This window comes from Solea senegalensis, linkage group LG16 (genome assembly GCF_019176455.1).
Source record: "Solea senegalensis isolate Sse05_10M linkage group LG16, IFAPA_SoseM_1, whole genome shotgun sequence".
Taxonomy (NCBI): domain Eukaryota; kingdom Metazoa; phylum Chordata; class Actinopteri; order Pleuronectiformes; family Soleidae; genus Solea; species Solea senegalensis.
Window position 1 is genome coordinate 5173273 of NC_058036.1, and position 15131 is coordinate 5188403.

General features: G+C 43.5%; 1 protein-coding gene and 1 long non-coding RNA gene across 8 annotated transcripts in view; one reads left to right on the plus strand and one right to left on the minus strand.

Annotated features, from left to right (window-relative positions):
• LOC122782766 (protein unc-79 homolog) overlaps positions 1-15131 on the plus strand; it is a 32230-nt gene that overhangs the window by 13870 nt on the left and 3229 nt on the right. For 3 of the 7 annotated variants that reach the window (XM_044047273.1, XM_044047274.1, XM_044047279.1), the window contains exons 17-42: positions 802-942; positions 2241-2456; positions 2639-2866; positions 3023-3164; positions 3313-3392; positions 3478-3626; positions 3723-3880; positions 5415-5596; positions 6208-6409; positions 6505-6687; positions 7126-7194; positions 7481-7818; positions 7902-8084; positions 8167-8329; positions 8676-8825; positions 8927-10198; positions 10772-10873; positions 11245-11361; positions 11503-11605; positions 11865-12005; positions 12145-12183; positions 12315-12427; positions 12544-12629; positions 13024-13197; positions 13420-13488; positions 13582-13692. In XM_044047273.1, the coding sequence (XP_043903208.1) occupies positions 802-942; positions 2241-2456; positions 2639-2866; positions 3023-3164; positions 3313-3392; positions 3478-3626; positions 3723-3880; positions 5415-5596; positions 6208-6409; positions 6505-6687; positions 7126-7194; positions 7481-7818; positions 7902-8084; positions 8167-8329; positions 8676-8825; positions 8927-10198; positions 10772-10873; positions 11245-11361; positions 11503-11605; positions 11865-12005; positions 12145-12183; positions 12315-12427; positions 12544-12629; positions 13024-13197; positions 13420-13488; positions 13582-13692 (4911 nt within the window). The remainder of the gene's footprint in view (positions 1-801; positions 943-2240; positions 2457-2638; positions 2867-3022; positions 3165-3312; positions 3393-3477; positions 3627-3722; positions 3881-5414; positions 5597-6207; positions 6410-6504; positions 6688-7125; positions 7195-7480; positions 7819-7901; positions 8085-8166; positions 8330-8675; positions 8826-8926; positions 10199-10771; positions 10874-11244; positions 11362-11502; positions 11606-11864; positions 12006-12144; positions 12184-12314; positions 12428-12543; positions 12630-13023; positions 13198-13419; positions 13489-13581; positions 13693-15131) is intronic. The other 4 variants (XM_044047275.1, XM_044047277.1, XM_044047276.1 and 1 more) reach the window with 4 other exon arrangements.
• LOC122782768 lies at positions 1131-2707 on the minus strand. The gene is made up of 2 exons (XR_006361971.1): positions 2539-2707; positions 1131-1185 (listed from the first exon to the last, which is right to left on the minus strand). It is a non-coding gene; the product is annotated as an uncharacterized LOC122782768 (long non-coding RNA).

Sequence of the window (15131 nt, forward strand, 5' to 3'; positions counted from 1 at the left end):
ATCTTCCCTTTCTCTCATTGGCTTCCATTCTTTTGGACAGCCTATAACCCAAAGCCTTCCCCTGAACTTTAACCCAATCACAATTCAAATGTTAGCCCTAAACTTAACCAGATACTCAGAGATGAGGACCACTGGTCCTGATAAGGTGATAAGGTCAGTATTTCTGGCAAAGGTCCTAAAAAGGCCCTAAAAAGGTAACCGTACAAGAACACACACATCATCGCAGGTCTAGTTCACATCCTGTGGTTCTGTCCACAGCGAGTGTGAATTGAACAGGCTGTCACAGAGTGTGAAGCCCTGCTAATATGGATCTGGATCGCTGAATGACACTGAGGGAGACAGGAGCGAACTCTCCTTCCATCGCATATGCAACCACAGCTTGCTGCCCTGTATACATGGATCTATTTCAAGTTTTATGTCACCAATGGGTTAAATCGAGTACCCTTAACGTACCCTCAGTAAATGGGTCACATTCATATCAGACTGGGAGGCGGCGCATAGTTTGAGGCGACATGTTTGTTTTCACACGGTGTTTCTCTGTGGTGTGCAGGTAATTTAAAAGTAAGGTAAGTTTATATTTATGGGTCAATCATTATAAATGAGTTGGGTGTCCTTAAAAATCATATTTGTCAACAAAAAGTGGGACCATATTTCTTGAAAAGTCCATTGCTATTCAAATATCTAGTATATAGGTATTTAGGTCCAGCATATTATTAAACCTCAGTTCCTATAATGAATATAACTATACTGTTTTTGTTGGTTGTGGTGACCTGATGCTGTGTGTGTTCTGTCTGGATGAAGGTGTTGTCAGAGCTGGACATCGTGGTGCCGCTTCAGCTTCTGATCGGGATGTTCTCCGATGGCGTGAACTCTTTGAAGGAGCTGGCCAATCAGAGGAAGGCTCATACCTCAGATCTAACTGGCAACACGGGGGCTCGCAGGGTGAGGGGGACTGCAATGCTCAGTACCATTTCTCAACAGTTTTCTCCACAATTTATCCAGAAACTGTATATTCCAAAAACAAAATGATTACCTGAATAGTTGTTGTCGGGTTTATTCTGGTCTTCACATCAATGCCGGTGTGAACTCGACCAGGAATAGAGGGCAACAGAGGACGCCGACCAACTCCATACAATTTCATCCGTTTATTGGCATCATTGAATACAGTAGGTATAGGTTGACAACCTGGAAAGAAACAAAATGAAGTTAGTAAATCAAATAAATTATTGCATTCAGCATAATCGCGCCAAAATCTCCCATCGTTACCACCAGTGGGGTGAAATATGTATTAATCACGCTAATTTTAGCAATCCATTGCGTGTTATGTCAAATATTATATAAGAAGATTAGATATTAAGTATATTAATATAATTTCCCATTATGATAAGCAATAGGATCTATTTCTTAACAAATTACATTTAATTACCTTTTAATATTTAGTATATGTAGTGCATTAAATGGAGCTACCTTGCTCGCTTTTACTTATTACATATATTATACATATTTATAAACAAAGAAAATTTATCAAATCAGATACAAATCAAATTATTAATTGTTATACCAACCACTCCAACTCAAGCAAACACTAGATCGCAGAATATTTTCCCAACTCAAATGAACAACGCCACACAATCTCATCACATTGCCAATCCAGTCTAAACCATAATTTCAATAGGTGGTAATCCCCTCGATTCACAGACATAATTCACATGAAAAGTAAATGAACAAACGTTCCCAGACGGACGAGATAGAGCCACCAAATCTAACTGCACTTGTTACCAAAGCATTGACACACAACTCTCTCCTGTTTGATTCTCTAGTCCTAAAATAGGACCTCACCTGCCCAAGAGATCCTCCTGAGAAAAGCCTCCTCAGGTGTTCTGACTCTCCTCATTAGCCTGTCTCTCTCTACCTGCATGCCAGGAACCTGGGTTGCCACACCCGCCCCCTGATACGCCCTTCTATGCTACAAAAATCTAATCTAACTAGTCTAAATGTACCCAAAAAATAAAGAAAATAAACAGTCAACTCATGACTTAACAGTTTTTAATAGACTTTTGAATATTATTTGTGGCCCGTTTAGGATAAGGATTAGATTTATCTCTGAAATTATATATAAAAGTCGTCCTGTGTCAATATTTATGGCTCTAATGGGGGAAAACTATCAGAAAGCATAACTGCTTCAGGTTTCATATGAAATACGATATGTTTTACTTTGTACATGTGCTGTTTGCCTTTAGGTGAGTGTGGTGTCGGATCCAGGACGCCGCGGGCAGCACAACACCCTCAGCCCGTTCCCCAGTCCCTTCAGGAGCCCGTTCCGCAGCCCCCTGCGCTGCAGCCCCTTTAAAAACTTGGGTCACGCCACCGGCCACTGTGCCCTGGATCTGGACTGCGATGATGACGACATGAACCTCGGCTGCTTCATCCTCATGTTTGACCTCATTCTGAAGCAGGTGACTGAACTATTTGTATGTATGATGTCACCAAAATGCCAAATGTGTGTACTTTAATAAGCCAAATATGTGCTTTACTCACATGACGGAAAGTGACACAGCACAAAGACACGTGGGACATTTATAATGGCACACCATGTCCCACTTTTTTTGTCCCCTGTCGTCTCCCGATGCTGTCCCAGATGGAGCTCCAGGACGACGGTGTGATGCTTGGTCTAGACAGCGGCCTGGGAAAGGATATTGTCGGCATTATCAACAATGTCTTTCAGGCCCCGTGGGGGGGCTCACACACCTGCCAGAAGGACGAGAAAGCCCTGGAGTGCAGCCTGTGCCAGTCCAGCATCCTGTGCTACCAGCTTGCCTGTGAGCTCCTGGAGAGGCTGACCCCCCAGGAAGAGATACGCCTGGTGGTGAGACACACAGCATGAATGAATTGTTGACGACAGAAAAGCATAAACCATGCTCATACCTTTTGATTTTGAGAAGAATTATGTAAGTGAATATCGTGGCCGGGTGAGTCACCACTGATGTGGAAACATGACGGGGGTGTTTCGTTTCCTCTGCAGGAACCCACTGATAGTTTGGAGGAAACTTTGCTTCTGCCTCAGTCAAACTTCTCCATCGGGACCGAAAATGAAAGTGAGGAAGGGGACAACCCAAGTGACGCGCACATTGACAACACGACTGTCAACTCTCCTGATGATGCACGTATGTGTCAGTCCTATACACGAACATCAAACCTAGCGCCATCTAAGATTGACCCTTTTGACTATATACCATAATAACTCTACAGACAGTCTCATCCTCTGCTGTAATATGACATGTTTCAGTATAAAGTCTTGTCTTTTCCTTCCAGCCATGAAGAACAACTCTGATAAGAAATTCTCCTACCACCAGCTCCCCGTGTCGCTGAAGCTGATATACACCATCTTGCAGGTACATGTGTTCAGTGACTGACAGCACAGGCAGGACGGAGCGACTCAAGAATGCTTCACCATGTCGATATCTCCTTTAAATCCAGGAAATGTCCAAGTTTGAAGAGCCTGACATCTTGTTCAACATGCTGAACTGTCTGAAGACCCTGTGTCTCCACGGAGAGTGTTTGTACCTCGCCTGCAAGGATCACCATCAGTTTTTGGCGTACATCCAGGAAAAGATGCTCATTCCTTGGTGTGTTCTCATATGTTTCCGCTCTGTTACAGAAGAGGATGAAAGTGGATGGAAATATCTGCTTATTGATGTTCATTTGTGGCATGTGTGTTTCAGTCTTTGGTCCATGCTGAAGTCGGAGTTTTGCCAGTTGGCCTCTCTGGCCGTGCCTCTGCTCCTGCATGCCCTCTCCCTGTCTCATGGCGCTGACATCTTCTGGAACCACATCAACTCAAATTTTAACAGCAAAGACTGGAAGATACGCTTCGAAGCAGGTGAGAGACGGAGAATGTCATACGCAAAACCTATATACCGTCATGACCATGACCTGTACATTCACACCTGTACCTGATGCTTGTTAAAACTCAAAAATACTACCTAGTAATACAAAGCTAAATGCAAATCTGTGAAGTATTCCTTTAAGTATTTCAGAAACTGCTCATCTACTGGGATTTTCCTACACAACCTTCTCTAGAGTTAACCTAGAATGATCCAAAAAGATAATATATATAGTGAGAAGTACTTCCTTTGAACCAAAATGCTTTATTAATGCCAGAAGTCAGGTGAGAATGGACGAGTTTGAAATTATTGAAGGGGGGAAAGTGGCTCCCAACAATTACAACTATGATATGCAGGAGACGCCTTCAGCCTCTAAGCAGATGGGCTACATACACTGGAGTAATAAAATAATTGAGTGGCTGAGTCTATCTAGCCTCATATTTAGGTGTAAACACAGCATCAAGCTCATCTTGGTGTGACTACATTATCTTAAAATAGTCTTATTTTTAGCTCCAGTGATGTGATTTGTGAGTGCCGGTCGAATTGTGGTGAATGAATCATGAGAGGAACCATTTATGCAGCGCATTACATAAACTACTGCTTGCTCACATCGCCCCGTCCGTTGTCATGGTTACCATATGGCTCAAACCAGCAGCAAAAGGGGCACTGTGGGATTAATCAGGTTATTCTCGCCTTGTGATTGGCAGAGAGGAGGTTTATGACCTTGAGACAGAGGCAGAGGACAGGTCCTCTGACTCCTTGTATAGATATAGGTGAACTGCAGAGTGGAATGGATTAACGGTGGACCCAAGCATACAATGATGAATATTTCTAAGAAAGAGCACAATTATTAGACTATTGTGTAAATAAATACTTGAGAGAATAAGATACATTCAGTTGTTTTATCTGTCCACTTTATAAAATATAGACTGCCAGAAAAAAGCTGTCCATCTATATCATGAACATGAGCATATAAACATTAATTGTGTTCATGTACCCGGTTATTCGCTTTGTTGCAAAGGACAAATTTACATGGAAACATTTGTATTCCTGAGGCTCTCTGCTCTGGCATGTCTTATCACTCCCACACTGCCACCTAATGGTCAACACGAGGCGCTACCAATCAACACAACAAGGGTGAGAGGTTATGGATTTCAGAATAAAGCGTCACATTTTGTTTAGGTTTTAATTGGCGTTTATAGGAAGAACTCTTTTTTTTTAAAGGAGTGAATGCATTCTTATTTTTTTCACACATTGGGGGATTTGGATCATTGTGTGTAATGTGATGTAAACACAACGTCACACTACACACCATTCACTTACACACACTGGAGTGGTACATGCAATTTCAACGGGTTCGGAATTGAATTAAGTATTATCATCATTCAATTCCTATAATAATTTATATAATAATAATTCACCCTTGCACAACGTAAGGACAAATATGTTGATACAGACAAATAATGACTTCTGTGATATGAAATAACGATATATGATTTAGCTTACTGTGTAATCTGTCTGTGTTCCCAGTTGAGAAGGTGGCTGTGCTGTGTCGGTTCCTGGACATTGGCGCGGTGACGAAAAACCACTTGCTGAAATATTCCCTGGCTCACGCTTTCTGCTGCTTCCTGGCGTCTGTGGAGGACGTCAACCCGGCCGTGGCCACCCGGGCGAGGCTGCTCCTGGACACCATAAAGAGGCCAGCCCTGCAGGTGCCCTGCGTCACACAGTCACACCGTCACACAGCACAAAGAACAAAGAACAAAAAATGTGTTTTTGATTATTATTATCATCCAGGAAAGCTCAAACATTGAGAGGCTACAAACTTTTCCACATGAATTATTACAAGTCATTATTATTAAATCTCATTGGTGCATGTGTCCCTGTGCTACAAAAGTTACCATTTGGAAAGTTTATGGTGAAAAAGGAGTAATGAAGGAATATATCTACAGTATATGCATTTGCATGTATATGCATTTACGTCATACTTGTTTAGCTATGTCTGTGAATTTTATTAGTAAACCTTAACATAAATCAAGCATACACTTGCCTACATGCCCTGGAACAAAAGTGAATGTGAGTGTGAAAATTAAATAAACAGAATTTAAAAAGAAGTTTATAAACTTCTTGCATACGTTTTGTCAGATAAGTGACGAGAAACACAGAATGGTGTTGCTGTTAAATTAAATTAAATTAAATTAAATTAAATTAAATTAAATTAAATTAAATTAAATTAAATTAAATTAAAGCACTTTCATTAGTTCACAATTCTTTTGTGTGTGCTTTATTCCTTGTTAGTTGAAAAGTGCTGTGTATTTTCCAGGGCCTGTGTCTGTGCCTGGACTTCCAGTTCGACACCGTTGTGAGGGATCGACCGATCATTCTCAGCAAACTCCTGCTGCTGCACTTCCTGAAGAAAGACGTCCCTGCTCTTAGCTGGGAGTTTTTTGTCAACCGCTTTGAAACCTTGTCCCTGGAGGCCCAGCTGCACCTGGACTGCAACAAGGAGTTCCCCTTCCCCACAAGTGAGAAGAATCTTTATTGTCTCCCTTCAGATTTACACTTCTTGTCACAAAAACATCACGTACATCACGTTTGTTTGTAACCTCTCCTCTTGTAGCCATCACAGCCGTACGAACCAACGTAGCCAACCTGAGCGACGCGGCGATGTGGAAGATACGACGCGCCCGGTTTGCCAGAAATCAGCAGAAGAGCGTGCGTTCGCTGCGTGACAGCGTGAGGGGAGGCCCTGCTGAGTTTAAACGGGCCTTTTCATTCCCCGAGTCAGTGAGCAACCGAATTCGTGAGTAGCACAGATCAGTCAGTCAGCTTTTGAATCTTAACATTTGTCACTTTCATACCGTCCGTAGTCAAACAGTGTTTGCAAATAGCTTAAGACACGTTATAAACCATCAAACTTTCTTTCCTTTCAAAAATGACATTATACCTGCAAATTAAAACTGTACTGATATTTTTACACTTTTTCTCTCCTCAGTGGGTGAAAGAAATCTTATTATTCACAAATACCATTTGACTACAGTCTGGTCCCATTTTCCTCATGTTTCTCTACTCATTTGGTGATATGTGGCGCTCACTTTGCTTGATACTTGGTTTTACAAGGAAGGATCTCTCTCTATAAAGACTATCTAGAGAGATTTCTTGTTTCTCCGTGTGCATGTGTTGATGTGCAACCTCCCCCTGTGCATTCTCCTAAATTGTGTTCTTCATATGTGGTTTTTAGCTCTAAGGCTTACGAGACAAGAGCAGTCTGCCCCGACACTGGGAGATATGATAGACAGAGTCCTGCCAGGTAAATGACAATCCAAATCTGAAAACATACAGTATTACGATTTACTTGAATTAAATATATATGAAAATCTAACGTGAAACACGGAAAAAGCAACAGCAGTCAATGTTTTTTCATCCCTTACTCGACATGGAAGATGAAAATGAACAAAAAGACCTTGTCATGTTTTGTTTACCCTGTTTACATGTGCATTGCAGACAGAGAAATTAACAAAAAGAGTTCACCTCTTTGCTGTTACCCCCCTGCTCCTGCATCCTAACCTCGTCCCATCCCTCTCACCCGTGTGCAGCACGCTTCCACCCTCACTTTAACCCTGACGCTTCAGGCTCTCTCGTAGGCCAGACCCCGTCTCCCGAGGACGACTCCATCATCAAAGACCTGCTTCCCGAGGACGCCGGCATCGACCACCAGACCGTCCACCAGCTGATTATGGTGCTCATGAAATTCATGGCCAAAGACAAGAGCAGCGCCGAGGCTGACCTCGGCAGTGCCAAGGCTTTCAATACCGTGAAGCGGCACTTGTACGTGCTGCTGGGCTATGACCAACAGGAAGGCTGCTTCATGATTGCACCTCAGAAGATGCGCACCTCCACCTGCTTCAACGCCTTCATTGCTGGAATTGCACAGGTAACTGAAATAAAAGCCCACTTTGATGTTCTGTGTTGTTGGAGATTTGCTGGTGCTATTTTAAAGAATGCTTCTTCATCCAGGTGATGGACTATAACATCGGTTTAGGAAAGCAGCTGCTCCCTCTGGTGGTCCAGGTGTTGAAGTACTGCACATGCCCCCAGCTCAGACACTATTTCCAGCAGCCACCTCGGTGCTCTCTCTGGGCGCTAAAACCACACATCAGACAGATGTGGCTCAAGGCTTTGCTAGTTATCCTGTATAAGGTACGTGTCAGTAGAATTTAGATGTGATTACATACAGATTATTGTGACTTGAATACATCCGAAATGTCGCCGCCATCCACAGTACCCGTACCGTGACATGGACGGCAGCAAAGTGGTCCTCCATTTAATCCACATCACGATCAACACGCTCAACGCCCAGTATCACAGCTGTCGCCCCCACGCCACAGCCGGACCCCTCTACAGCGACAACTCCAACATGAGCCGCTACAGTGAGAAGGAAAAAGGTGACGTACAAAGGTTTTTGATTTTATAATAACTGTAATTGAGACATTGAAGTGATGAGGCAATAGATTTTGAGAGAGAGTGTTAACAAACTCCATTGCTTAGCAGTTCCTGTATTTGACTTCCCTTCTGGCAACGCAGGTGTCAAAGTGCAATGAGCTGTGTTATGTTGACACAAACTGTAAAAATACTAATTAGTGCAGCCAGTATTTCAATTTAAAACAGGTGACTGTAGCACTGCAGGACTGCCCCGGTTACAGGAATGCACTCCATATCTATGCATCACATAGATGACAGGGTCAATACTGCAGCGCTGAAGTTGACCCTCTCTATATTTGTCCGTTTTAGAAGAGGACAGTGTTTTCGATGAGTCGGACGTCCATGACACACCGACTGGCGCTGCTAACAAGGAGTCCCAGACCTTCTTTGCTCGCTTAAAGAGGATCGGCGGCAGCAAGTCTGTGAAGTACCAGCCAGTGGAGCTAAATGCCAAAAAAAGTAAGACGCATAGTTTATTCTGGGTCAACTAAATTAAATGTGTGATTGAAGAAGTCCTGTTTTCTTCGCTGAGAAAAACTTTTTTTAATTATTTTTATCAGGTGAAATTGAGCTGTCAGAGTACCGTGAAGCCAGTGCCCTTCAAGACAGCATACTGCACTGTGTTCGAGAGGAGAGCACCAGGAAGAAGCGGCTGCAGGCCATGCACAAGCAGAAGTCTCTGGACATCTCCAACACAGACTCCATCCTCTTCAACCTGGATGAGCACAGACGCAAGTCATGCATTGACCGCTGCGACATGCAGGTGCCTCCCGTGGTCCTGCCGCCATCGTCGGCCGCGTCCCACAGCAGGCGTCATGGCAAAGGATCTTCAGACGGCTCCTCAGTGCGCGTGGAAGCCAATGATCCCATAGACCGACGAGGCTCTCGGGGTGGCCACTCTGACATCTTGAAACCTGTCATCCCCGAGGTGCGCCTCAGCTGCATGGAGACCTTTGAGGACAAGTTGGACCAGAGCTCGTCAGTGGGATCAGCTCAGGGTAAAGAAGACCAAGACCTCATTGACCTCTCTTCTGACTGCACTTCGATTCCAGAGAAACACTCGCTGCTCTCCATGTCTGACAGTGACTCCTTGGTGTTTGAACCATTACCTCCTTTGAGGATTGTCGAGAGCGATGAAGAATTTGACCTAAACACTATCCTAAGCTCCAAGTTCAATGGGAGTCCAAAGATCTCTGCTTCCCCTGCGAGCAGTCACACCCTACAATTGTCTCCAATGGTTCAGGTGAGTGTGGAGGACTGCTCCAGTGACAGAAAGACCACAGAGAGAAGCTCAGTTCAAACACCTTTGGAAAGAAAGCCAACCACCGTGACTCCCAGCGCCTCTTTGGATCTTCCTGACCGACTGGAATACGTCTGCCATGAAAGCCCCATGACCCTGAAGCAGAAAAGAGACCTGCTGAGGAAGACCCCACATGTCCCGGACACCTCAGTGGATGAAACATCTGTGGCCCCCGAAGAGGTGAAGATCGGGATGGGACCCGGGACCAGTCCGTCTGGGAGGACCGTCTTCTTGGACATCCCAGAGGACAAGGCAGAGCCTCTTTCCTCGCCAGAGAAAAGCAAGAGTAACAACAGCAACGACGAAGAGGAGTACGGCGACGACGAAGAGGACGACGACATGGGCGACGACGCGGACAGCGACCCCAAAGGCGACAACGCAGATGACAACGACGAGGCCGAGTTCAAGATACAGATTGTTCCCCGACAACGGAAGCAGAGGAAGATAGCCGTCAGCGCCATCCAGAGGGAATACCTGGACATCACCTTCAACATGTTCGACAAGCTCGGTGGTGAGCAGAACACAGAAACCGGTAAGCGGAAAAGACGGATTAGACCCCCGTTTAAGTGACCACTACTCATTTTGTGTCTCAGTTAGTTAAAATAAGACACAATAAGACAGTCTTTGACGAGTGTTTATCTAATTTTATAGTTTACATCACAGTTACCAGACAGTATATATTTAAAAAGACTTCTCAACTCGATTCAGTGCTATTATAATAATAACACTGTTAAATATTTATGCGGACTTAAAGTGTCTGATTTTAGATTTCCTCCCTCCAAATAAATGCATGGCTGTCTGGATTAATGAATTTGCACTGAAATGTCAATGCGGTTGCAATTACCACATGTGTCAGTTACGTCGTCCTGTGCCGTGTTTTCTATCTATGTGTTCACTTTTGCCCATTAAACAAATACAAAACATAAAAAGGAAGCGAGATTAAATCATTAAATTAGCACTAAACAGACTCCATAAATAAGTAAATCCTTGCTGGCAGACATTTCTGAGACACTAGTGCTGATTATTATTGGATATAAACTGGCATACAGTGGCATATATTCTGATGCCGATGCCCTTCCCATCATTCGCCCGTGTTGCCTTGCAGATCACAAAGTTCTGTCAACATTGGAAAAGCCACGAGAGTCTGCCTCAGCCCCAACGCTCGAAGCTGCTATTCCTGAAACAAGCCACCGCTCTTCAGTGTCAAGTAGGATGCAAATGCTTTGTTACATAATCTCTTCACGAACCTCAGTCGAACTGTGGTTGCCGTACGGAAGGTTAACTTTTCATACATCACTTGTGTGCAATCTCATCTACAGTATATCAGAGCTGGAGATTTTAAATAATGACATCATTACTGACATTAACACAACCAATAAAACCTATAAGAACAATCACCTAATCATTAATTAATTATTTATTTTATCAGTTTTACAATGATTTAGTTCCTCAGAAGACAGTAAACACCCGGCCATCTCCTTTCGTCTGAGTGTCCTCCCTATTTCCATGTGACCATACGCAGACTTGTTGTTGGGATGAGTATAGTTATAGGTGTTGTTTTCTGTGTCTGACCTGCAGCTCAGTACCGCCAGGTGAAGCGAGGCTCTCTGGGAGCGCTGACCATGAGCCAGCTCATGAAGAGACAGCTGGAGCATCAGTCCAGCGCACCGCACAACATCTGCACCTGGGAAACAGGTCCAGTGCTTTAGACTAGTACCTTTATTTCCATGAAAAACTGCAGGAAAATAACAACAAAATCAACAAGCTAGCAAGCAAAGAATTGCAAGAAATGCACATTCACCTACCTTCTTTAATGATCTTCTTCTTCTTCTGCAGGTCCAACAAAAACCAGTCTGCTCTCTGCCCCCAGCACAGTGAGCATGTTCGTTCCTGCACCTGAAGAGTTCATCGACGAGCAGCCCACTACGATGTCGGACAGGTGAACGACTCTGTCAGTAGCCGTGATGTTACTTTAACAGGCCGTTTTTGAGGTGTAGAACATTACATAACATTACATATAACTAACAGCCCCAATGTACATCTATGCAATATCCTGGAAATATCACAGGGAATTTGTCTACAAGAAGATGAAACACATCCCAGAATCCACGCCCAAAATAACTATTGTGTGTAATGTGCCTAGTTTGTACATAATATACTTGCAGTGAAAGTACTTATCTTTATGTCTCCGCCTCCAGGTGTCGAGACTGTGCGGCCGTGCTGGAGGAGTATGACGAGGAGACTCTTGGCCTCGCCGTGGTCGTTCTGTCCATGTTCGTCCACCTCAGCCCTGACTTGGCCGCTCCGATGCTCCTCGACATCATGCAGTCTGTGGGCAGGTATGTGGCCCAACAGTTCCCAACCTGCAATTCCCATCTACACAGCAATTTGCCGTTAAATGAAGTTTCATAACTCACCCGCAGAGCTTATTAATGATTTGTCGCAGCGTCCTCATGCGTTGCTATTTTTTTTTAACAGGTTGGTGTCCAGTGCCAATTTCTCTGGACAAGCTGAGAGGTATGAGACATTAGAACCGTCACACCGGTGCTCGCAGACATTCGCTGTGCTTGTGCGTAGATGCGATGAATAATTCATGTGAAGAGTGCCTGCCTGTCCAAGTCAGACGTTTGCCCTGTGATGTGTTGCAGCATGTTGATCCCAGGGAATGTAGCAGGTGTAGCCAAGCAGTTCCTGCGCTGCATGTTCCACCAGCTGGCCCCCAATGGCATCTTGCCCCAACTCTTCCAGAGCAACATCAAAGGTCTGAAACTCTTTTCAGTATACCTGGACTCTGCGCTTTACTTCTTTACGTAATCATTAGACAAATTCCAAAGGTTCGCACCTGACATACTGCCTTTTTCTTTCTTTTTTGGCCAGATGGAAGTTTCCTGAGAACACTCGCATCTTCCCTGATCGATTTCAATGAGCTGAGCTCGGTCGCTGCCCTCAACATGCTGCTCGAGGTAGGCTTTTCCTTTATCTATAGCTGCGTTGAGTCCTTTAACCAGCAGGAGGAGCTCTTGCCAAAGCTTTTGCGGCTCCTGCTACATGGGGAGCATAAGCCCATCTAAAACAACAAACCACCAGAGCATGCAAGAAAACCTGCCTTGCCCCACAACACTGTACAAGTTTATGGTTATTGTAAAGCTAAATAACTGACAGAAAGGCACGCATGAGCCCATCCAAGCAAATCATCTGTGCTTGAGTGTCCTAAATCCCCCAACCCCCCCCCGACCCGTCTCTCCTCAAGAGCACTGTGGTTGATCAGGGCTGAATGATCACTTTAATGGAAATATCTCCGCTCATAGAATTTTCATTATATAAGCCTGTTACAGTTGATGCCTCTGTGCCCTCCAGGGTTTGAACAACAAGAAGAGTCTGCCAGCAGGGGGCACAATGCTTCACTGCCTTGACAACATTGCCACCTTCATGGAGGCTCTCCCCATGGACTCCCCGAGCAACCTGTGGACAACCATTTGCAACCAGTTCCAGACCTTCCTCACAAAACTACCCTCTGTGCTGCCTCTGAAGGTAGATATTGACTCTTCCCTTCGCTCAGTCATGCTCTGATATGGTTTAATGTGATTATGGATGGAGAGAAAAAAAGCACCAAGCTGTGCCCTTGTCAGGTGTGATAGGACAGACTCTTAAAATTGTGATTGATTTGATTCTGACGCTTCTTTCTTTTTTTTTAACCATTGAGGTCAAATTTGCGTCGATTTTTCACTGCAGACAATGTGTATATTTCATTAGTGCCCCATGGATTCCAGTTTGAGGATTATCATTTGTCTGCTGAAAATCCCGACCACAAATGCAACCCGGGTAAGCCAAGGGGAGGGGTTTTTTTTTACGCACTCATTTGTCCAAATCCATGACTCTTTAATATCTAACCTTCGCCGTTCTTCCATTCTGCAGAGTCTGCTGGAGCCCTTCTCCAAGTTGCTGAGTTTTGTCATTCAGTATGGCACGTTCAGCCTCTCCTACCTCGTAGAACTATGTGGCCTGTGTTACAAAGCCTTCAACAAGGTACTCTCTCTGTCTTTTTTTGTTCAAAGTGACAATAGGCACAAACTTGTAGATGACATTATAATAGAAGTCATTGTTTGTTTCCAACAGTGTTTAAATTGGCCCACAACTTAATCTCATGATATAATGAAATTAATTGTAAACACAGCGCGTGTTGCTGAGGTGATAGAATAACGACAGATTATAATTAGAGCCGAAACAATGAATCAATTAATCGATTAGTAATTGATCACTAAATTGATCAGCAACTATTATGATAATTGGTTCATTGGTTTGAAGCTTTTTTTTAGGATTAAAACAAGATTTCTGATTGTTTCAGCTTCTTAAATGTGAATATATAATAATTTCTTTGCTCTGGACAAGAAAGAAATCATTAAAAGTGAATCATTTCGTCAACACCATCACTTTCCAGGTTTGACGAACACCGATCAACATTTTTGAAGGTTTTCTGATATTTTACGGACCAAACGATTGATCGATTAATCAAGAAAATAAGTAACAGAGTAATCGATTATGAAAATAATATTTAGTCGCAGCTCTAATTATAATACTAAATACATTTGTTAGCAATATTTTTTTTAGAATAGTAACAATTAGACATTTGGTTGTTACTTTATACCATTAGCAATATTAGCATTATTACATATATTACATTCAACATTCAATTACACATATATATATACATATATGTATATATGTAAGCTTGGCTGGTGTTTTAATTATAGTTGTCAGCGTTATTATTGACTTCATTTTAGATGTATTTCTCTGTTTTTGACTTGCTTTTATTATGAAGTGCACATCAATCCATATCACAACAAGTGCTCTTAATTTGTAATTCTGTGAAATATCATCATGAATATCTTAACTGTGATATCACGAGAAACTATTAAATATAATTTTAAGCTCATTTTGCCAAACCGACTATGAAACAGTTGGTTTTTTTTTGGTTTTTTTTTCTTATGCCCCCTCTTGACCCTTGTGGACATGTTGTCCTCATGTCCTGTATTGTCGGCAGCCTCCTGGCTCATACGTATAGTGTTGAGTTTAATATGTCGGCGAGAAAGGAAACGTGCGTTGACAGACATCTGCTATTAATGTAGTCTTAGAGGAGTCAGACCTTTTAAACTGCGGTGTTTAAAAATGTCGAGCTGTTGTTTGCCGGCCTCCCCGGTCATCACTCTTTGGGCGCTACACCGACTTCGCTGACTCTCTCGTCAGCCAGAAATGTGCCCATGTGTCACGGATGATTAAGTAGGCAATCAGCCAGTATTGATTAACATGATTAGTTGGCGTGCAAGGGCGAGGATGTATGGTGTGTTTCAGAGTGGCTGCCTCAGACAGAGATGGAGCCAGCGCTGTCTGCACTGTTTGGCCAGATGGATCCTCAGTGCTCCCACCACTGTCAACGCCGCATGCTTTATGTCTCCTGCAGTATTGAT